The 22,383-nt window shown below is 40.5% G+C and overlaps 2 protein-coding genes across 4 annotated transcripts in view; one reads left to right on the forward strand and one right to left on the reverse strand.

Moving 5' to 3' along the window:
- The first annotated feature begins 54 nt into the window (after positions 1–54).
- Positions 55–1,570, forward strand: LOC136338674 (uncharacterized). The gene is given in 6 exon segments (XM_066281284.1): positions 55–66; positions 376–777; positions 779–827; positions 830–932; positions 934–1,367; positions 1,430–1,570. Coding segments are annotated over 5 exon segments (927 nt in total). The 3' UTR covers positions 1,295–1,367; positions 1,430–1,570.
- LOC136350825 (potassium voltage-gated channel protein Shaw-like) overlaps positions 1,558–22,383 on the reverse strand; it is a 90,548-nt gene continuing 69,722 nt past the window's right edge. For 2 of the 3 annotated variants that reach the window (XM_066302912.1, XM_066302913.1), the window contains 8 exons: positions 19,645–19,858; positions 19,438–19,555; positions 17,067–17,261; positions 13,778–14,001; positions 11,803–12,071; positions 11,491–11,747; positions 11,040–11,250; positions 1,558–5,363 (listed from right to left, as the gene is read on the reverse strand). In XM_066302912.1, coding sequence (XP_066159009.1) covers positions 5,188–5,363; positions 11,040–11,250; positions 11,491–11,747; positions 11,803–12,071; positions 13,778–14,001; positions 17,067–17,261; positions 19,438–19,555; positions 19,645–19,856 — 1,662 coding nt within the window. In that variant the 5' untranslated portion in view covers positions 19,857–19,858 and the 3' untranslated portion in view covers positions 1,558–5,187. Of the gene's footprint in view, positions 5,364–7,491; positions 7,577–11,039; positions 11,251–11,490; positions 11,748–11,802; positions 12,072–13,777; positions 14,002–17,066; positions 17,262–19,437; positions 19,556–19,644; positions 19,859–22,383 lie in introns of all 3 variants that reach the window. The other variant, XM_066302915.1, reaches the window with a different exon arrangement.

Below are 22,383 nucleotides of genomic sequence, written 5' to 3' on the forward strand. Positions count from 1 at the left end.
TTGTATATATTATTGGATTATTTATTTCTCGTTTCATTCGTTGGTACTTACAAAATGCAAACGGAGGTATACCACAACGGAATTTACGCCCGTCTCTGAACACCCCGACACTCATCCTACTTACTTGCAGAACCCCACCAGGTAAGCGGAATCCACTTTACTCGTTAACAATTAATTCCATCCTGTCAAATTCAGGTTTAATTCTCATGTCAGTACTTCACATTCCTAAATTAACTCTCTAACCATTTTCATCCATCTATTTCCTGCAGTGTGACGTCCTCCAGGTCGTGCGGACAGTTGTCTGGAACGGGACGACAATGACTCCAATCCAACATCAGTTGTGTTCCATCTTCCGGTCGTCCGTGCCCACCCTAGATACGTGCGCGTCCGCCTCTGTGCACTTTACCTGTGGTCGATCACTCAGCACCTAAACGCGTAGTGAATCAATGCGATGGCAGCACACCCGCCGAGCCCCATGGAGGTAATTCTTCACGTTGTGATGTTCGTGTTCCGGCCACTTTCCTGTGTCCTTCACAACCCCCACCGAACTTAAACAAAAAATTCAGGTATGTCCAGCTTGTCAGACCGAAATTTTTTGCGCCGGAATGGCAGTATTTGTCCCCAGAGATGAAAATGGACGATGATACAATTTAGAGAAAGAGCTATCTGCCTGTAGAGACTGATAAATATAAGCAAATGTATCCCGAAAGTCACTTGTGGGCAGCTGATGTGAAGGTTGATACCGCAAATCGAACACCTTATAAGCCGGCGAAGATAGTCCCCCACATGCCCTGGGCACCCTTCCGACCACAAACCCGTAGGCGGAGGCAAGATACCACCGCTCGCAAGCACGATCTCGTTTCGAGGTCCTTTGGCAGACCCGAAGCGGTCGAGCCCTTCACTAACCTCTTCACCTCGGATTGGCCTGTTAGCAAGCAGAATGGCCTACGCGCCCATTGACCTCAGTAGAATCCCAATCCATCTCACTGACGCAGTTGAAAAATCTTGGGGGAGAGTCAGCGACGAAACTGTGAACAAAATTTCTTACCAGCCTTGGGAAGCCGTGGAACCTATCGATATGTCCTGGGCGGAAAAATCCAAGTACCGACGTCCCAGGTTAGGAAGGGACGATGATACAGTTAAGAAAATGAATTATCAGCCTCCGGGGACGCATGACGAATGCGAGGGCGAAGTGACGCGTGATCCAAATCGGCAGATGCGCACTGGATGTGAGATGGGTCAAAGGCCCTGTTGCAACGGCTTCCTGCTAGAGCAAAGAAGTGTCCCTTTTTAGAGAAATTCCTGCGAAAACATCGTTTTTGATGACTTTTCACACGTCTTTCGTGAGTGGCTTTGTGAAACTGGCGGTATTAAAGATTTTAGTACGTTTAATAATTTTAATCCTTCTGCTTCTTCCTTTTTTTCCCAGCTCATTAAGAAGCCGTGAGAACGGGACAGACGACCGCGGAGCGACTTTGCTACTGAAATTGGACACTGTCCAGTCAAGCCATCTTAGTTTTCACCGGTGTCCAGTTTCGAAAAGTCAAAGAAACAACGTATTACGGAAAATTTATTTAATTTTAACAGATCTACAGACCAAACCGTAGACTAAAATGAGGAAGTTTTTAATATAATACGTATTATTATTTTGATTGTGAACGAATTGCCATAAAGCTACTGAAATAACTTCATTAAAATGTCATTTGATCTGGTACTAACTTCAGCAAAGAAATCTACGATTCTAAATCAACAACAGCGACAAAACTTGAACGAAGAAAGTCAATCTAAATCATCTTAACTCTATCAGGATCCAAAAATGTATGTATATTATGAAGTAAAATATCAGAGTATTGATATATTTTACATATTGATTCGAAATTTAAGTGGTAATTATTTAAAAGTATATATTACAGCACTGATACATTACAATAGAGATATGTTACTACTTAATTTTATAGTACTTACAGCTTCACCATGAGAATTATTCCTAGAAAATATAAAATTTATTTTCTCAATTTTATTGCATGTTGTGTCTGTATGAAGATTAAATAGTAACTATTAATATTTTTGATAAATAAAGCGCCTTTTCAAGTATAAAGGCACAACAGACGATAAAGCAAAGACAAAGATATTAATCATTATTATTGTTGTCCTTAGCAAAAATCTATTTATGTACGAGTTTTGTGCATGAGTTGTAACCTTTATGACTCGATTAATACCTATCACTAACTCACTTGAAGTGTTAAAGCTTAGCTTAGTGAAAGTCCTCGAGAATTTTTACATTTTAAATATCACATACAATTTAATGTACTAATAAAATTACATTTTACCAGTTGGTCCAACCTCAATTTATGTTTCACGATTAATTTTTAAGCCCTTTTAAAACTATTTGGAGGAGATTTCTACAAGGTAAACGCATGGAATGCATAAACATTAGCAACGGCTTCGTGGGCTTTCAATTTAATAATAATTATTTTATGCGCTTCGGTTTGCAAAATAACAGAACATTTCTGCTTAATATGTATATTCAGCGCAAGCAAATATTATTAATTTTATTATTGGTGCTCTTTTTGTTAGAAATTATATTGTACAAAAATATAAAAACTATTCTAAAATAATATGAATATTTCGATATGTGGGAGTATGGAACAACTCATTACTTTTCACAATAACCCTCATTTTTATCATAAAATACTTAGATTCGTTTTTACACACTGCATCATAATAAACTTTAATTCTAAGAAATTTACAAAGAGCTAAAAACTAGTGAGCGAACATTTTAATTTTAGCTAAAAAGTAACTTGAAACTACTTATTCTCACGTTAACGGGACTTTTGACAGGTCCGTATCGTTCACGTTTGTAGCGTGGTAGTCCGAGTGATTTGAATTTTAGTCCTCGAATTCGGCTCAATCATTGTTCGAAGTGTTACGAGCTCAATATTGCTCACTACGCGCGAGTCCGCTCAGTAAGCTTCGCTTCAGTTATGTACCAAAAACCCGATCGAGTTGAGCACTTCAAAGGAACGCCTTGTTACGTCGTTCGAGTCGTCGCAGTTCGGGCACAGATCGCACACGCGATGCCCATGAAATTGCGAATGCACCTATAAAATATGTCTCGCATGATTCAAATGAATAGGTTGTCGCTAGCCGCTTGATTCCTCGTCCAATTCAAAAAAAATATATACAGTCGCTCAAAAAAGTATTCGTACAGCGGGAAAAAAATTCTGTGACCCATCATTTTCGACTGGTTTTGTTCAAAATTTGCATAATGAAAAATCAATCCTAAACTCAGTTTAGGTGTTCGAGCAAGTTTTGAAAATTAAATTTTTAGAGTGCTTTTCATGGTCTTAAAAAAAACTCCATTTCGAAAACTTCTTGTGCGGTGGAAATTTTTCAGTAAGATTTTTCTACGTATATCCTGAAAATTTGATCAAAGTCGGACCACAAATAAGGGAGTTGCAGCTTTTTAAATTCCCCAAAAATGTTTAAATTTTATTATTTTGCGTGCGAATCGTCACTTTTTGGCGAATTTAAAAAGCTGCAACTCCCTTATTTGTGGTCCGACTTTGATCAAATTTTCAGGATATACGTAGAAAAATCTTACTGAAAAATTTCCACCGCACGAGAAGTTTTCGAAATGGAGTTTTTTTTAGACCATGAAAAGCACTCTAAAAATTTAATTTTCAAAACTTGCTCGAACACCTAAACTGAGTTTAGGATTGATTTTTCATTATACAAATTTTAAACAAAATCAGTCGAAAATTATGGGTCACAGAATTTTTTTCCCGCTGTACGAATACTTTTTTGAGCGACTGTATATCAAGTAAGTTGAGGGGTAGGGGGTATAAAAACCCATCGTAACGGTACTATGTATGCACCTGACATACTTAAATTCATGGTGATGGATCCCTGGTGGAAGGCGCTAAGAAAACGAAGGAACATATTTATTCGATACAACACGCCTCGTGACGTTATTCCTGGACCCGCTGGTCAGAAATCGACAACGGTTAATTTGATCTCGAACTGGATGTCTCCCTAAGAAGCGAGCATGAGCATATAACACCTGCACACAATGATTCACCAGCTTCAGAAATCGACATCCTCTCATTCCTGCACAGGGCGTTTCACGTAACGAGGGAATTCAAAATGGCTGCCTTCGTTCGAAAACCCGCGTGTTACGGTACTTTTTCCCGGATCACGTGGACTTCGAAACGAAAACAAACGAACGGAGAAAGTTGAATTTATTTATATTTTCGAAATTCGATTTTGCTTTTCGTTGCGGACCGAACTCGAATATTCATCTCTCCAGGCCGGGCAGTCATCGGGATTAGCCCAAGGAATATCTCCCTTTCTCTCTCGCTCTTCAACGCGCCCCGTGTGTTCGTCGAGCAATTTCTGCACCCGTTTCTGTTTTCGGATTAATACTGGAGCCTCTGAGACCCGGAGAGCGGATAACCATATTAGCCCCGAAACGAAAGCCCTTTACGTCGCATGTTGTTTAGCAAAAATGCTTTATGTACCGTTATTCATTAAAATTAAACCGTTTTACATGAAACGCCCTGAGGATAATAAATTTTCACTAATTATATTTTTTCTTTATACTATTCATAGCTTTGTGTTCAATCTCAGAAGCGTGTTTATTGGATTTTGCTACGGTTAACCCTGTTTGATTATTAAAAGACACTGGTTATCATTAGAGTGGTCAAAGTTATTGGATATCTTCATTTAGAGACGTTGTACCTCTTCTCTTTTCATATAATTTTAACAAATATGCGATGGCTTTTGGCATGAAACCGAAACACCGATCGATTTGATATGTACTTGAAAATCAGCCTCCGTACTGCTGTCAAATAATAATGGACTCGACGCCGTATAAATCTGCCAAAATCAGGCACCTTCCCCCCGTTAGAAAAACATTTGTTGCATTACCTGCAGCGTGGGGAAAGTGGGAGGATTAGTTGGCACTCTCTTGCAGTGCACTTGCAGTGCAACGAGCGAGCACCTAATAGAAAAACTCCATATATCTCAATTTCACAGCTTCTCAACTTCCAGAACCTGCTACAACGTCTCCACGAAACGAAACCTGAGCTCTTTTCGATAAACTTACATGCCGTTCAGGTTAGGTGGGCATGATGTTTAGATTATCAACTAAAGTCTAAATTCAGCATCATCCAGGAGTTCCCTGCCTTAAGCTTTCATCATGGTGGTGTGGCACTGGCCAGACTCCTGGGACAGGATCACTTTGGTATCTTGAGGGGTCACAGTGTTTTTGACGTCACACTGGGGTCTCGCCATTAAAAATGCTGGATTTGATTCGAGACCAACGCCGTTTGGATTGAGGGACGCCGTTACCCCTATCAATCCTAGAAAATAGCAAAAAATCAGTAATATTTAATAGGAGGCAATCACTTGAGACATAGAGATATGACTGAGGGAGGTTCTGCAGTTATTAAGTAGTGTTATCACGAGGCAGCTTGTTTCTAATGGCGCTCGATAAAAATTAACTCAGCAAAATGAAGCGCTTCCTCGTAAATTAAATTGCCCCAATTTATAGTCAGCAACTAAACGATCTTTAAGTATTTAGTGTTCCTTATCTAAGTTTAACTCCTAGCTACTTTCACGGCTGTTAACACTTAATTTATAGAATAAGCCACTTCAATATATTAAATAGTAAATCAAGACGTAAAACGAAGCAAACTACCCCAAAGCAATTATTGTATATTTATTTTTCCCAACTCTTTAGCACGACTTCCAGAAAGAGCTCGATCTCTCAGTTCGCTCGCTTGTCCCCGATCGCCGGACACTCTGGACATTTTTTCGCTCACGGATTGAAGGTTTCGATGTGAATTTAACTCGCTTTCGAGTCAGAAGATCGGTGACCAATATCCTTATTCTATACCATTCGGTCAGAAATAACCGTCCATTCAAAATTGATTCCGGACTGCACACAATTGCGCGTGCTGCACTGGAATTACTCACCTAAGATAGGATCAAAGAGAAGCAGAAACAACATTAAATTTTCCCCCTGGATATCTTAACCGAACAATTAACCCGCATAATTGGTCAGTTTCAAACAAACAGAATTTCAGAAAACTGGGTTGGTGCCACGAATACCCCCCTCACCCTTCATGTCTGGTAATGACGACGAGACGGATCTCGATTTATATTTAGTAAGATCAACAACGTCACTCGCATCAGAAGACAACGAAACCAGACATCCTTGCAGCCTATGGGGTGACGATGTCGCCGGGATCTCCTCCAGGCAAGTCCCCAAAACATCCACCTGAACCAAATCTGCATACCTACCATTGACCGCTCACTCAGCTGAAGAAACGCACGCCGTTTCACTTCGGGACGCGTTGGATGGTACTCCTGACAAAGATGGTTGCAGTTTCGAAAAATACCGAGACCACTTCCAAACCATCAACATGGAGGACGAGACCAACCCGCCTTCGTCGAAAAGTATTTTAGCGACATTTTCCCTGTGAACGAGACGAATTTTTGTGTGAGGCGAAACCGCACATGCAGAGCCGTAACGCAGACATTGGAAATAGATCTCGCAGTGTATAATGAACGATAATTTTCATCATTAGGCCCTAAAAGTAATTAGCGATATATCGAATTGAATTGCTTGCAGCAGTAATTGATTTTTCTAATGGAAATTTGACTGATCAATTAATTAGTCGTACGCTTTAGATTGGACAGTGTCGCAGCGGCCATCGTTAATTGATTTATTGTTGTTATACTCGGTGCTACAAAATAATCCGTGAAAAGTGAATGCGGCCGCCATTATATCGGAACGGGTTCGGTGTTTTTTAACCGCCCCGTATTTTTGCCCCTATAGCGTCATGTTATTGCTGGAGATGCGCCACTGCTCCGGTCAAGGCGATGCGTATATAAGATGTAGGACAGTGCGGTTCGTCCGCTTGAAAAAATGATCACATTTCACGTCACACGTAATCCCCCATGCATTGACAATGATCGTTGTACCAGTCGCCATGGTGCAAGCTTTCGAACGATTTCTCTTGAGTTTGTCCTAATGTAATAAGATGGGTAATGACTATCATTCCAAAATTCGTTCGTCAGGGTGACTTTTAATATGCTTGGAACATACATGCACACACAAAGTCCTTATTTGCAAAGTGGCCACTCCTTTTAATACTATTACTCAAACAACACGATGCCAACCAAACGTGAATGTGGAAGGGAAAGAACAATAAGAAAAACATGCGAGAATTATGGATGCGTCCAGTGCAAATTAGCGTTAAAATTCCCAGTCACTTCAATTTACGCGATAAAATCTGAGTCGAAGCTGAAGCTGAGCTAAGCTCGCCGTACGGAATACTGAAGCTTTCAACGCTGCTTTGCATTGGAGACGGCCAATAGGTTAACAATCACATTAGAAAATCCATGTCACCACTATTGTCTACTAGACTAAACAAGACACAATACCAAGAGAGCAGCAAAAGGTAAATTAATGATTTATTATACCCCTCGTATTATTCAACCGAGTTATTCATCTGTGGGTTCGAGGGTGTGCCATTTGAACGCAAGTTCGATTGTCTGCGTTCGTCACCTGAAAAAATGTTAAACGCTTTTAAATGATTAATTATTGTTACATCGCAAAATTAGGTCAAAAATACAATTAGCCCCGAAAGTTCGGAACTCTGGCTATGATAGATCGTTGCATGTGGAAAATGAGGATGGAATAATGCGGCATTATATTGACAACGGTTGCTCCAGCTTAATTCCAGGACGTGCCGAAAAATCCATCGTTTTAGTAAGTTGAAAGAAAAAAAAAATTAAAAAAAAAAAAAAAAGCATATTTGAGTTTTAACAGGACATTTGGGGCATGAATGCCTGCTTTTTAAGGAATGAATAAAGCAGTATATCGAACTACGAGCTTCTAAAGTAATGTGGGGTTAAGTGAGAGAGCGATTAAGATAAGCCTTTAGCTGAGGGCTCGAAGCATTTCTCTGTATATCTGAAAATAGGCTTTTATTGAGCCGGCATGGGGGAAGTGGCTAGATTTATCTGAGGAAACCTGTATCCAAAGTTAAAGTATTTTTGCAATATAGGGTTGTTGCACCCCCCACGTCGAATGATCACTTTATCAATGCTCCTTGCCAAGCGAACGTGGATCGTGACGTAGACGATTCGGTTCGGACACGGATGCAGCATCGGACGAAAAGATTTGGATTTTTTTTCAAATTTCACATATTTTGTTAATACTTAAGCGGTGATCTGGGTGAACTCTAGATTACTGCGATATAATCAGTATAAAATTGGTAGCGTGTTTCGAACGTAATTGGCTTTGAGGTATTTAAACAAATAAATATGCGGACAAACCTTCTTTCCAGCCCGGACAAAACGATTAAAAATTTTTTATTTAATAAATTATAATAAATTTTTTATTTTGATTAGTACTTAGCGCGGTACCTCTCGCGCGGTCGCGTAGCGACGTCGCTTTGGTACAGACCGAATGAATTTTTCAATCACCGTTCGAGATATGCCTGCTCGCGCATTCTCTAATTTTTCAAAGAGTTCCTGCTGGTTTTTACCTCGGTTCGATCTTACCTTCCTCTCGAGCGTGTCCCGTAAGTTCTCGATGGGATCGAGATCGGGATTCTGTGACGGCCACTTCGAAACATCAATTGTTTCTTGAAAACTTTTCGCCCCAATTTTGACGCATGTTTGGGGTCGTTGTCATGTTGGAGCTTGCGTTTCAAGGGCATAAACATGGATCTAACTCGTTTTTTAAAATGTCCAAATATGTGCATAAACCGGTCCATTTTTCCTATTATTCGATGAAGTGCCATACCGCGAAGAACAGCCCCAGGGCATTACAGAGCCGTCACCGTGCTTTCCTATAGGCTCAGTGGTTTTTCCTCCACCGTTTGCCTTTTGGACGTCCGACATATCTAGCGCCATCTCTTCCAAATGAGTTCAATTTCAACCCATCGCTTAAAACGACTCTTTTCGAACCTTATTCGGTCCAACTGACGCGAGTTTAAGCAAAACGTACTTTTGTTTGACGTTCTCTGTACTCAGAGGGGGGTTTTTGACAGGTTTGAAACTGTGAAGACCTACGTCCCTCAAACGTCGGCGAACTGTGCCATTCGCGATTCCAGGAGGCATAATTTCAATGACGGCCCTCAATATGTTTGAGGAAGACGCAAAGGGGTTGTTTTGTGATGGTCGTATTACCTTCTTGTCTGACCTACTTGAGGTTTTTCGCTGTCGACCTAAACTTTTCTTGAGTTTCGCAGTTCCTTCGCGTTTAAAACGTTTCATAACTCGTGAAACTGTAATTTTCGTCAATGGCAGTTGACTTGCAATAAAGTTTTGCTTAACGCCTTCATTGAAAAGCTGTAATATTCTCTCTCGCAAAACACTTGGAACTTTTGGGCACATTGTCAAATATTAATATTTCAATTGCAAAGAAATCGAACTTTTTTCGAGAAACATTTTATCGAAAAATGATAAAAATGAGAGAAGGTTCCAACCATTTTGTCGGGGCTTCAAACGGGGTTTGCATATTTATTTCTTTGCGTATTTCGCGGCCCATTACATTTGCAATACATTACCCACTGTATATTAATTATAATGTGGTAATCTGGAGCTCGCGTATTAAATATAATTTAAAAAAATTTCCGAATTTGAAAATATCTCCAGCCTTTCTGCCCAATACGGTATATCTCACTATTAAAGGCGGTTATTTTAATTTTATATCATATCATACATTTTGTAGGATGCATTATTTCATACAAAATTGGCGTTTTACAGCGGCGGCTGGAGTTACCGGAGTTCGCGAAGAACCGAATAGTTTAGAGTTAAAACGAGTTATGCATTCTCGGTGTAAAATATAGAATGTCGGCTTTGCATACACAGGTACTAAAATTATTTACGTCCCTCAAAATCCTATTTACAACGGCGCATATAATTCGTTAAATAATATTATGCATCATCATGTAGATGCTCTATCCCCTATAAATTACGTAAAAAAAAAAAAAAAAAAAAAAAAAAAAAAAAAAAAAAAAAATTAACATTTCAATTTCGGGGAGAAATTCTAGATCGATCAACGCGTGCCTTCTATTTCGCAAACCAACAGATTTACCCAAGTAAATATTGTTCACAATTTAACCTATATACCTACCTAAATACACACGGAAAAAAGTAAATAGTACCGAAATCGGCATCGAAATTTCAACAGTCATAAAGTTTTTGTGGGGGGTGTAAGCTCCATCCGTCGTTCACAGTCTGAAAGGTCATTTTATGGTTTTCGATGGGTAATCATAAAAAATTGATTAAGATCGATATTTCTTATAGGTTGGCACGAAACGGGCCTATGGAAATGGAAAAAATGTTCCTCCATTTTCTGAAAAGTGGTGGAATTACGTTAAGTAGATATAAAAATGTTTTATCCGTTTTTATTTGGATTTCCGGTGCACCGCCGCATTAAATCCGTCACTCGGTTCGATGAGTTACCAGACACTGCATTAATCTCAATGACCTAGGGATAACTCTCTGTTAAACGGCTGGGAAAATATATAGCTACTCATAAGCTAGGCACAATCATGACCCTCAAAATAATAACGTGCTTTCAATTATTTAATCCCCTTCCTGCACGTGAGAACTGTTTTACCCACAAATACTTTAATCCTTCATATTAAACTTCCCCTTTAACTAAACTTCTCTAAATCCTCCATAAACGTTACCTCCAACATTCGGTACAAACGAAGGGAGAAATCCCAGCGAATCCAATTTAACCTACCCTGCCCATTTGGATATAAAAATGACGCACGCTTCGGAGGACACTTGAGTTGAAAAAGATAAATCGGTCATTACGGCCATAACCGAAGTTACCGAGAACTTACGATATTTCTCATTTCTAGCTGCCCGGTTGTAGAGTTATAAAAATTAGTGCGAGAAAACTAATTAAATTAGATCTAATAAAAAAGTCCTGCTTTCGCCGACCTGAGAACGCAGATTTCCTGCACTATCGCTGCTTCGTAAAGCGAACGGGAGAAGGAACTTACCCATTTTGGGAACAGGTGCCCCCAACAAGTTATCTCTAGCAGGGTGATTAGATTTGACAGCGTTTACTCTTCTGTTCTGGGCTGCCGCCGGTCCTGCTGCATTGCCCAGGGCCGGGGCAGCCCCTGACCCAACCGGTCCCGGTATCCTTGGGCCCCTGGTGGGCTCCACTGGAAGCACTCTTCGTCGTTTTTTCGGTAATTTCGCCCGCGCCTAAATGAACACAAACAATTTGAGCAAATGTGCAATATTGTTAATGTTAAATTAATCTATTACCGCAAAGATACCGCAATAAATAATGAACTATTGAGTCGGAATAATTCTGTTAATTGATAACTCGGAAGGTATTCATTTGTAGCCGGGAATTTAATTAAACCTACAACGTATGGCAAGTTTAATGAATTGCAATTGCACAAAACTGGAAATTTATTAAAAAGGTAAAGGATGCTTTACCTGCGTGTGGCTATAGTACATGGCGAAGTTGGATACGATTACAGGCACTGGTAGAGCTATCGTTAGCACACCTGCCAAAGCACAGAGGGCACCCACAAACATCCCAATGTAAGTTTTCGGCACCATATCTCCGTAGCCGACTGTGGTCATGGTTACTAGCGCCCACCAAAGGCCCAAGGGTATGCTCTTGAAGTCGTTGTTTGGATTAGTCTGTATCCGCTCCGCGTAATACACTAAGCTGGCAAATATTACGATACCTAAAATCCAAAAAGGGTTACTCTCCTCGCACGTGGTTCCACCCCTGAAACTAACCCAAAACGAGAAAAAACACTAGCAAAGTGAGTTCTTTCGCTGAAGCTCGAAATGTCTGGATCAGGATCTTCAATCCAGATGAGTGGCGGGTGAGCTTGAAAAGCCTCATGATCCTGATGATGGAGAAAAACTCCATTATATCCGCGTTTTCCAGGTGTGAAGCAAATCTCCGAAGCATCAAATCGATGTAGAAGCTCGCTGTTGCTATGTAATCGATTATGTTTACTGAGGACCTGATGAAGTCGCACTTATTGGGACTTGCAATAAATCTGGAAAGAAAAGGCCGCTAAGTGTGGCCCACGTGTCTGGTTATACCGACCAATGGTTTAATCGATTTCCGTTGAAGTCAAGTGTAACAACCTGGTTCCCAATGCTCTAGTTTCTCCCATCGCACTTGGGTTCGGCCCCGATATAGTTGGGTTCTTCAAAAGCTCTGATCATGTCCCTTAACGTTTCTGAACGTACGTGTGACGTTACAATACTTAACTCGACCGAACAGAACATGGAGAAATATTGAACTTTTCTCGACGCCGTTTTAGATGTTTTTTGTTTTCAATGAGAACAACTGTTAATCAATTTATCAGCCTCGGTCACTACACACTCTGACCATTGAAACGGCGACTAATTAAGGTCTTCTGGAAATTCCGCGATCATTTTATCATTAAGGGAAAAATGACAATCGGGGCACTAAACTTCCTCAATTATGATGCGGATGATTAATCCCAAACTCCAGGATACAATTACTATTAATCCGTCTTTATCTGATAAAGTTAATTAAAAGCTGATCCAATTCCATAAATTCGCCCCTTGGTAATTAACCCTGGAATATTTCACGCCTAGGAACGAATAGTCCATTCGTCATACATCACTTTGATTCGGCCTACATTCCATTTAGAAAGCTCGCGAACTTACCATGGATATATTGAAGCAATTTACTGAGTCAAGACCCCTCAAGTTTGCTTTTCCGTTAACCGCCACACTTGGAGAGCTTTGGGGAATCCATCAAGTGAATGACATTTCGAATTTGCTCCGGCTCCGCGCTTTTACCTCTTTTTATTAATTTGGGATCGTCGATGAAGATTAGTGTGGAATGATGTAGCATCCAAGAGTCGAGATCCAGATAATATAGAGATTTATCGAGGCAGGAAGTTTTTTATGGATACAGTTGATGCAGTGTCTCTTATCGATATACATGATGCGCCTCAGAGGTCATGTGAAAGTATTCGTGGGATTTCGCAAGGAAAGCCAGTTATCCAGTGTTGTGCCCTAGAGCATTATGACAGGAACGCCTAAAAAATTACTCTATGTGGTACTTCTCACTGTTTAGTTCGGTTTTTATTTGTTCCAGGTCCACCTCTTTACCAACTCTATGCAGGCAGGTGGCATTCGTGCTTACTAAAACCACACGTCGGTTTTTATTAAGTAAAATATACGCCCCGACTTATGCTGGTAAGTTCCATAGCTTCGACTTTAACAGAACAAACCTCAAGTTGAGGCTTAAAATTTAACACATAAGGCCCCGTGTTGCGCCTTAATAATTATTTACGTGAGGAGGACTCGAAGAAGAAGATTTCGCCCCAGGCCGAAGTATGAGGCCCAGGCAAAGCAGAGGTCTTGCACTCGGTCAAGGACGCGATCTCTCTTTCGGCCCGTGGTATATAAGCCGTTTTACGCACAAGTGGTGTTTTTTCAAATCTTTCGCACGCAAGGAAAACAGCGTTATACTTAGTAAGTTGATTAAAGGCGGTTAAGAAATTAACGGGCGATTATTTTTAACTCTACGGCCCGTTGCCAGGAGCGACGGGCGTTATTGTAACTTTACGGCCCATTTCTGTGAGCGACGAGACGTGAAAATCTAGGAACGCCCGCTGGACGTAAACTTGTCCCCTTCGAGGAAATTAAGATGTAAACAAGCAGTTTTTATTCATTTTTGTGCGAGAAAACGCGCCGCGGTAATAAGGGGGTAAGTACTTACCTAATTAAAATTTCCAGGGTAAACCACGCATTGCATATACACTCAATATAAAAGAAGGCGATGTGAGCGTCCGTGTCCGATTTGTCTAGCACGTAATCACTGGTATTACTCGCCGTCCGCACGGGTATCCTATCGATGACCGGTACTTTCATATCGGGGTGAGTTTTTAAACAAAACGACAGGATGGACACGCAAATAAAGAACACCGAAAGGACCCCTATCACCTGAAAAGAAGAGAAAAAACATTTTTATTACGGATTTTTGTTACGGCACTTGGGAGTACGATCAGAACCAAATTTGCCGTAACGATTCATTACGTCGGATCGTTCGGTAAAAGTTTTAAAAACAGGGCGTTCGCTTTCGTTTTCTGGAAAACTCTTTGGAAAAGGAAAAGGCCTCGCATCCGCCAGCTAACCCACGCTGCGTTAAAGTAAATAAAACGTGCATTCATGGAAATTAAAATGCAGATGAATGCAAATGAGGATCCCACACGTACAACGATCTTCTTCCATATCAGCCCATAATACGTGAAAAAATCTTTTTTTTTTTTTTTTTTTTTTTTTTTTTTAATTTCAATTTGGTTGAAAGTTGTAACGATTATTAAACAAATAACTGCTTGTTGTAGTATTTTTGATGAACAATGAATTCAATATTGCGATATTGTCGGACACAAATTTGTCGTAAATTACGCCGTATTGAAACCAATAAATGTTTATCAATTCATTGGCGTTTATTGGAATTTGCACGAAGTCATTAGAACATTCCCGATTCCATTCATATTGAAGTGATATATCATGTTCCAACTAATCTGTTTCTGGACGGAACAGCAAAAGTGACATGATATTGATAGTTCCAGTGTACGTTTTGCTAAAAGATTGCGCATTTAAACCCACGTATTAGGTCTATCGGAGAGTTCTTTCCGTCTATCAAGAAGAAGAAGAAAATTATGCAGTTAACAATATCCACTGTACGGTGTAATTTTCATTATCGTTTATGACTCATTGCCAGCGCGATGGCAGTTCGTAAATCCCATTTTTGAAGAACGCCCTGTCTTCCGAGACGAAAAACTCAAGAGGTGCTGTTTTGACGTTTTCTTCATTTTTGAACTTTTTTCCCGCCAAAAAATTTTGCAAAGAGTGAAATTCAAAGAAAAAATTTGGACGAGTGAAAATCAGAGGGTGCAAAGTCTGGAGAGTATGGCGGATGCGAGAGAATCCGCCCAGCCTGGCTCTGCGATTTTCTGGCGAGCCGCCAAAACTGCGTGTGATCTGGCATTGTCGCGGTGCAATATGATTCGCTTCCTGTTGAACATCTCCATCATCCATCTTTTCTTGGAGTGCTCGCTTTAACTCGTCCATTTGCCAACAGTATATCTCCGAACTGAGCTTTTCGTTGGGTTTCAAAAGCCCGTAATGGATCGGTCCTTGGATGTCACACAGCATTCTCTTTTTAAGGCTCAATCCAGGTTTGGGAGTGGAGGGGGTAAGTTGTCCGGGATTACAATACGCTCTTTTCGTTACGATGTTTTCATACGTCATCCACTTTTCATCACCAGTAATCGTACGGTCCAAGAAAGGTTCACTTTTGATCCGAGCATGCAGAGATGTGCATGTGACGATGCTATCGTGCAAATTTCTTTCACTTAACTCATGAGGCACCCATCTGGAATATTTATAGACCAACCCTGGCTTCCTGGCTGTGGTCCGAAATGGTTCGTCGAGCTGAGTTAAGTTTCTCCGCGTCCTCCGATGTTGTTAGATTGTGACGTGTCATGGTCTTTACAATGTCGTCATCGATCAGAGATGGCCGCCCAGAGCGTGCCTTATCACTAAGATCGATATCAGCAAATTTTTCGAACCATCTCCTACGTGTTCTTTCCGAAGCAGCATCTCCTCCAAAAACTTTCTCTAAATTCCGACATGCTTCGGTAGCATTTCTACCTCGTTGGACTCCATGCAACATGCAGTGCCTCAAATGAACTTTATTAGTTTTCACGATCGCGTCTAGCTTAATAGTGACACGAGATATCTTAACTGCAGTTAATTTCGGAGGAGACACGCGTGTGCATGCAGTTCTAAAGAAACGCGGCCCTACGTGGCTCAAAAGAGCATGCGCGTACACGTTCGAACTTGAAACGAAATTATCGGACAGAACTTTCCGGTAGACCTAGTATTAATCAATATTATTCAGCTTGTCTGATTACGCCGTTTCGGGTATTTCTGGATGGGAGTCTGGATGTTTATGAGGAAACGTGATTAAGGTCTTGTGTAGCAAAATAAAGAAGGACAGCGTCGTACGTTGGTGTTCGGTTTTGAAGGGATTTACTCTGCAGATGGGATTAGTGTGAACAATTTAGTTTTACCGGCTAAGGGTTCGCAATTAGTTTATTCATTGTGCAGAACTGGATGCATCCAAAAGTGTTTCATGATACTGAGGGCTATAAGGGAGAGGAGATAATATCCTTCCAAGATCGAAAAACGGAGACGGGCCACGTCAGGCGAAGTCTCGATCTTAGAACTGATACCGAGTCCTTTGGGAAAAAATGCAGCTTCACGGGCCGTTTAGTTCCTTTCGTTAACTCGATTACTTTCGAATGAAAATCGAACGTTCATAAGAAAAGTAAAATTGCAGTTTCCCTGCTAAATATCTGTTGAATAATTTCCTCGGATCCTCCAATGGAAATGTTGCGGCCTGGGAGATGAAAAAAAATGATATTTCGGACTGTTTCTATCACCTCGTCCTCAAAACTTTCAAGGAGAGGACACTTTTATCTCGAAGTTATGAGGTAAAAATTTATGGGCGTTAAATCACATCCCTTGAAAGTTAGGAAAGTATTTTAAATTAAAATCAGTTCACGGCATTCAGCCAGTTTACCTGGCACTTTAAATGTTAATATCTCAGGATTCAACATAGTTTTGTAAGTCTAACAAGTAATACGTGAATTTGAGTTTTTCGTTCCTTGTCATGTCGCCATTATTTGCTTAGATTTGATAAAGTGAAAGAAATACAAATTTAATTAACTCAAAGAGGCTGCGTTAATAAATTAATCATTGTAACTGAAATACGATCCTTATGAACGAAAGAGATTTCATCCTGCATAAGTCCTTTTCAAATTAATCTTCAAATTTTATTTCGTAATTAATTATTAAACGTCGGCGTAGATTAGCAAACTAATTAATTAGAATCACGCACTTGCTCCTGAGCACCTTATCAAGTTTAGATTTAATAGGATATCGTGAAAAGTAACAAATGGAATTCGACCGAAGCAATACTTAGCCGGGTTACTTACTTTTGCTGCAGTGGACGAGTAAGGTTCATCAAACAATGACCAAAGCTTCGGTTTCATTAACTGCCACCACGACAACGTACCCTTAAAGTAGTCGTCTTCGAAACCAAATTTCCTAGCTATTTCTTCATCACTGGGTTTCTCCGTATCTAAGTCTAACCTATCTAAGACAGCTAAAGTCTCTTGGGTGTCCCTGTGCTGAAATAAAGAATATGTTTGTTACTGAGCTATTATAAACGAAACTGACATTGTGTGGCTCTTCTTGGGGCTGGTATAGCGGGATTCATGTGCGGGAACTTCCTATCTCGATCGTAAAAGTTGTCGAAGTTTTGTTTGGTTGGTTGATGATAATAGATGGGTTCCCATATATTAGTGGAAAAATCTATTTAACTTTTGTATCGGAAACAAAAAGCATAAAGACGTTGTTGGAGAAGATTGATTGATTCGCTATAGATTTCCGAGGTAAGTTTAGAGGTTGTTTGTGCCGGATTTATTTCCCGGACTTCGTCCCGATCTGAACCAATTAGACTTGGGCATGTTGCAGATTTATACCAGCATCGATGCGTGTTCACTATTGATTGGTTGAAGGCATAGATAATTGTTTAAAGAATACTTTTATTACTCTCGAAAACTCGCGAAGCAAAGTTCATAGGTATGTATGTGCAGCCACGGAAAAAAGTATTCATACATCATAGAAAATTACTTTATAAAGCAGTTTATGCAAGAACCTCTCGACTACATTGCTATTAATTTATGTTTGAACAAAGTACATGATCTAAGCTTGTTAACACCGAGTGATGACATGTATTCATGCTATCACTCAACGAAGGGAACGTTGAGTATTTCGAAAAAGGCTAAAATGAAATAGAGAAAAAAAGATTCAAATAGTTTTAAATCACGGCAAGCGCCGAATAGTCGAGCATCAGAAATGACGTAATAACTTTATAAACAAGTTTATGCGGGTATTTGAATCGTGTGTTTAGAAACTTGCGGGTGTTTGGTATCGCTTTGTATGAAATGAGTTCAAAACGGAGGGAAACAACGATCGAAGAGAGCGAACTGGTGACAGGGCTTTTTAGGAAAAATCATTCATTAAGGAGGATTCGTGAGATTGTGGGAAGAAGTCACGTTACAGTTCAACATATTGTGAGAAAATACAAGGTCTCTGGAAATATCGAGGCCGGCCATCGCACTGGAAGGCCATCGAAGCTACTACTCAACCGAGATGAGCGTTTCATATTAAGAAATATAAAAAAAAAACCATTGGGAAGTTCTTCTAACGTAGCTGCGGCCATGCGAGATAAAGCCGGGAAGGGCGTTAGACCAGGAACCATTGGAAAATCCCCAAAAAAGCTGGATTCACGGCCCCCGTAGCCAGAAGAAAGCTTTACATTAATAAAGTAAACAGGATGAAAAGACTCCAGTTTGCAAGTTAATATGTTAACAAGCCTTTAGACTTCTGGGAAAACGTCATCTTTTCCGATGAAAGTTAATAGAGCGTTTGGGGTTGCGATGGAAGGAAACTGGTGTGGCGGAAACCAGGAACAACGTTAAATGAAGAAAATCTAAGGCCCTCTGTCAAACACGGCGGAGGTGGTGTGGGAGTGTGTAGCAGCAAGTTAGTGGGAAATTTGGTTTTCATTATAATGACAAACACGTCTGTCTGCACATTTCGAAAGAAAATTTAACGACTGTTGTCGTTAGAGATTCCACCTCGAGGGTCGCTACCGTTTTCAACGCGATCACGATTGGAAATATACAGCGGAGACAGTCCGTCTGCGGCGACTCCCCCACAGGTTACGTGCACCTCCGCAACCTCCAGACATTAACCCGATCGAAAATTTATGGGAACTAGAGAGGCGTATTCGAAAAATTCTAATTACAAACAAAGAGGGACTGAAAGCTGCTTTATTACAAGAGGGGAACGAAATCAACCCGAATGTGACAGATAATTTAATAGCTTCAACTCCACGACGTTTAGCTTCCATAATAAATGCAAATGGACAGTCCTACCAAGTACTAATTGCTACAGAGTAAATAATTTTTCGCTGTATGAACGCTTTTTTCCTTGTTTTGTTTCAACGTTTTTCGAAGTGCTGCAATGCTCATTAGTTAAGTGATCACGTAAATACATTTTCAGTGAGTATTAAAAAGCTTAGATCGGGCCCCTTGCACAGACGTAAATTAATAGAGATATACTCAAGAGGTTGTCGCACAAACCGAATTATAAAGTAATTTTCTATGATGTATGAGCACTTTTTTCCGCCACCGTGTATAATATCACGCTGCGTCGTTGCATATCTGATGGCATTAAAAACATTAGTAAAAATTTATAACAAGATTTCGAAATGAAATAACATCGTGTAGCACTTACTTGAGTATACGTCATCCAGCAGCACGGCTCTACCTGGTTCGCGTCAAGGCCCCAAAATTCTAACTCCTCTTCGAAGAGAGGACCGCAGACATCCGAGGGGTAATGCAGCTTGCCCGTCCTAAAGGTAAGAATAACCCATTTTATTTTTGAGCTACGTCGGTAAATGGGCCTATCTGGCTCGTCGACACCTTCTGGAAAGATACCAACCTGTAGTAATTCAAGACTTGTGCAAATACCCCCGGATGCCTGTCAAAAAAATATTCATTAAGAACCGGATCGTAATTGGCCAGGGCTTCGGTGAGTCGAGACAGCCTCGTTGCTGGAATTTTCTTCAGCGTCGCTTTATATGTTTCGTGTCTAATTCCCCCCACGTTCAGCACCACTCGGTTCTCCGCATCCATATTAATCGTGCTGTTCATCTCTAAAATAAGAGAACGAAATAAAATAGAGACAACTTAACGTTTATTCAGTCCAAGTGGTAAAATATGGTTTTACAATTCAAAATAGTCAACTGAAAAGTTGCAAGTTCGTCCGACTTTATCAGGGATCTTAAAGTGGTTGATTTGCCCGGAGGAATAGGTGGGAATTTTCATTGAAAGCTGGTCTTAAGCGGGAGCTCGAACGGATGGAACGCGTCAGAAATATTACAAAATTCAATAGATAATTCATGATACTCGATAATCTCAGAATTTAAGTTCGCCAACCCGCACTGATCCCATAAACTGAAACAAACAGACCTTAACCACAACACGGAAGTTCACGTTAGTTATTCAGCTTGGCAATATTGAGTCTGAGCTAATTTTCCTCCGCAAATTGCGGTCAAGTAAAACCGTGCCAGAGACTCTCAAATTGACCCACTTATTACGTATGTATCTTCAAGCGAAGGGGTCAAGCTTTACAATACTTGCGCTTCCCCGTTATTAAATATAGTGCCAAAATTGAAAACAGAAAATTTATGCCATAATACATTCGAACATATCCCCTTATTTCCTTGATATCACTGCATTCTCTTCCAAAATGTTTCCATTATTTGGAATCATATTTCCATGCGAGATTCCTTTGTTCTGAACGCATATCGAATGAAGCGGAGGCAGCTTATATAGCAGTAATAAAAAGTTACTCTCTAAGTAGTCGAGATTAAATGGATAAAGTGGGTAATAATATTGATTATTCCCGCTGCAATCTGGAAGTCGGGAGACTTTTAAAATTAATTCTCCTTGAGAGCCGAAATCTTCACTTGACAGACCGAAATTAATTATTGTTAAGCAAATAGCTAATTTTGGAACAGTCCAACTTTCGAGGAAATTCCTCTTGAGTTATTGTTCAGCTGTAGTGTCAATGGCTCTATTAGGTCGTTCCGAAGTATCGTAATTGTAGCCGGGCCTGAAAGGGAGCTGAAGGCAAAAAGGGCGGGAGAAACCGTTCCAAAAATATGTACTGCACTGACTTTCAAAAAAACCGCAACGCCAAGAAGAACGCATTGTATGTATTTGAAATTTTGGTATGATTTTAGACTTGTAAAGAGAAAAAAATGATAAAAATTTCAACTTCGTATTTTAATGCGAAATGAAGTTTTTCTTTACTTTTTTATCTGTGACGATCGTTCTTTTTTCAAATTTTTTTACAGGCGGATAGCGATAAAGGTACTACCGTTAGTACCATATTGAATGTGTGGTAGTGCAAAATGCCTCGTGCACGCCAAAATGCAGTTTATCGGCAGTTAACTCCCTTTGAAAGGGGAAGAATTGTTGGTGGGCATGAGGCAGGTTTACCTTTCCGCGAAATTGCACGTAGATTGGATCGAAACGCATCAACAGTGCTAAGAGCTTGGAGCGATTGGTCTAACGAAGGGTCAGTAAATCGTCACCGTGGTAGCTGCCGTCCAAGAATGACGAACCAACGCGAAGACCGGAGACTTCGTCGTTCAGCGACAGGCGCCCCGTTTGAAACAATTCCGTCTCTTGGTGGTAACTGGGTAGCCACCCTAAATCGAAGGGTCTCCCTTGGTACGATGTATCGCAGAATTCGAAGTTTTGGACTAAATTCATATCGTCCTATGCGTCGGCTTCCATTATCACGAAACCACAGGGTGGTGTGGAGTGGTGTCGTCTGAGAGTGCAATGGGTGGATGAGTGGAGAAGAATCGTGTTCAGTGATGAGAGCCGATTTTGTTTATGGCGATCCGATGGACGGTTACGTGTTGGAAGGCGCAGAGGAGAGCGATTAAATTTGGACTTTTTGGAAAGACGTCATTCTGGTTTAACACCAGGTGTCATGGTTTGGGGTGCCATCCAGTATGGTAGTCGGTCTCCTCTTGTTTTCATTTATGATAGATTAAATGCTCAGAGGTACATTAATAGCGTCTTAGAACCGTTTCTTGTACCATACATGCACGACCATCCTGGAAGCACATTTCAACAGGATAATGCGCGACCACACGTAGCCAACGATACTTTGAGGTATTTGGAAGCTGAAAATTTGGATACTTTGCCTTGGCCAGCTCGGTCTCCAGATTTGTCCCCAATAGAGCATGTATGGGATATAATGGGTCGGAGACTTCAACGTTTAGCTCGCCCTCCGGAGTACATGGATGAACTCCGCGAGCAGGTGCAGATTGCCTGGGATACATTACCACAGGAAGATATTGACAATTTAATTTTAAGCACGCCACGTCGCTTACAAGAATGTATTAATTTAAGAGGAGATACCACCCATTATTAAATTATTATTAAATTTTTTCACTTATTTACAATAATATTCTTTTGATATTTTGATCGTTTTTATCCATTACCCGACCCAACGTGATGCCAGAATTTCAAACGTGTACGATGCGTTCTTCTTGGTGCTGCGGTTCTTTTGAAAGTCAGTGTACGTGTGTTCCATTGCAGACCCGTGAAATGTGAAATCATTTAATTTGTGATGTAAACGAAGCAAACAATGGAATTA

Source organism: Euwallacea fornicatus, chromosome 4 (genome assembly GCF_040115645.1).
Source record: "Euwallacea fornicatus isolate EFF26 chromosome 4, ASM4011564v1, whole genome shotgun sequence".
NCBI lineage: Eukaryota > Metazoa > Arthropoda > Insecta > Coleoptera > Curculionidae > Euwallacea > Euwallacea fornicatus.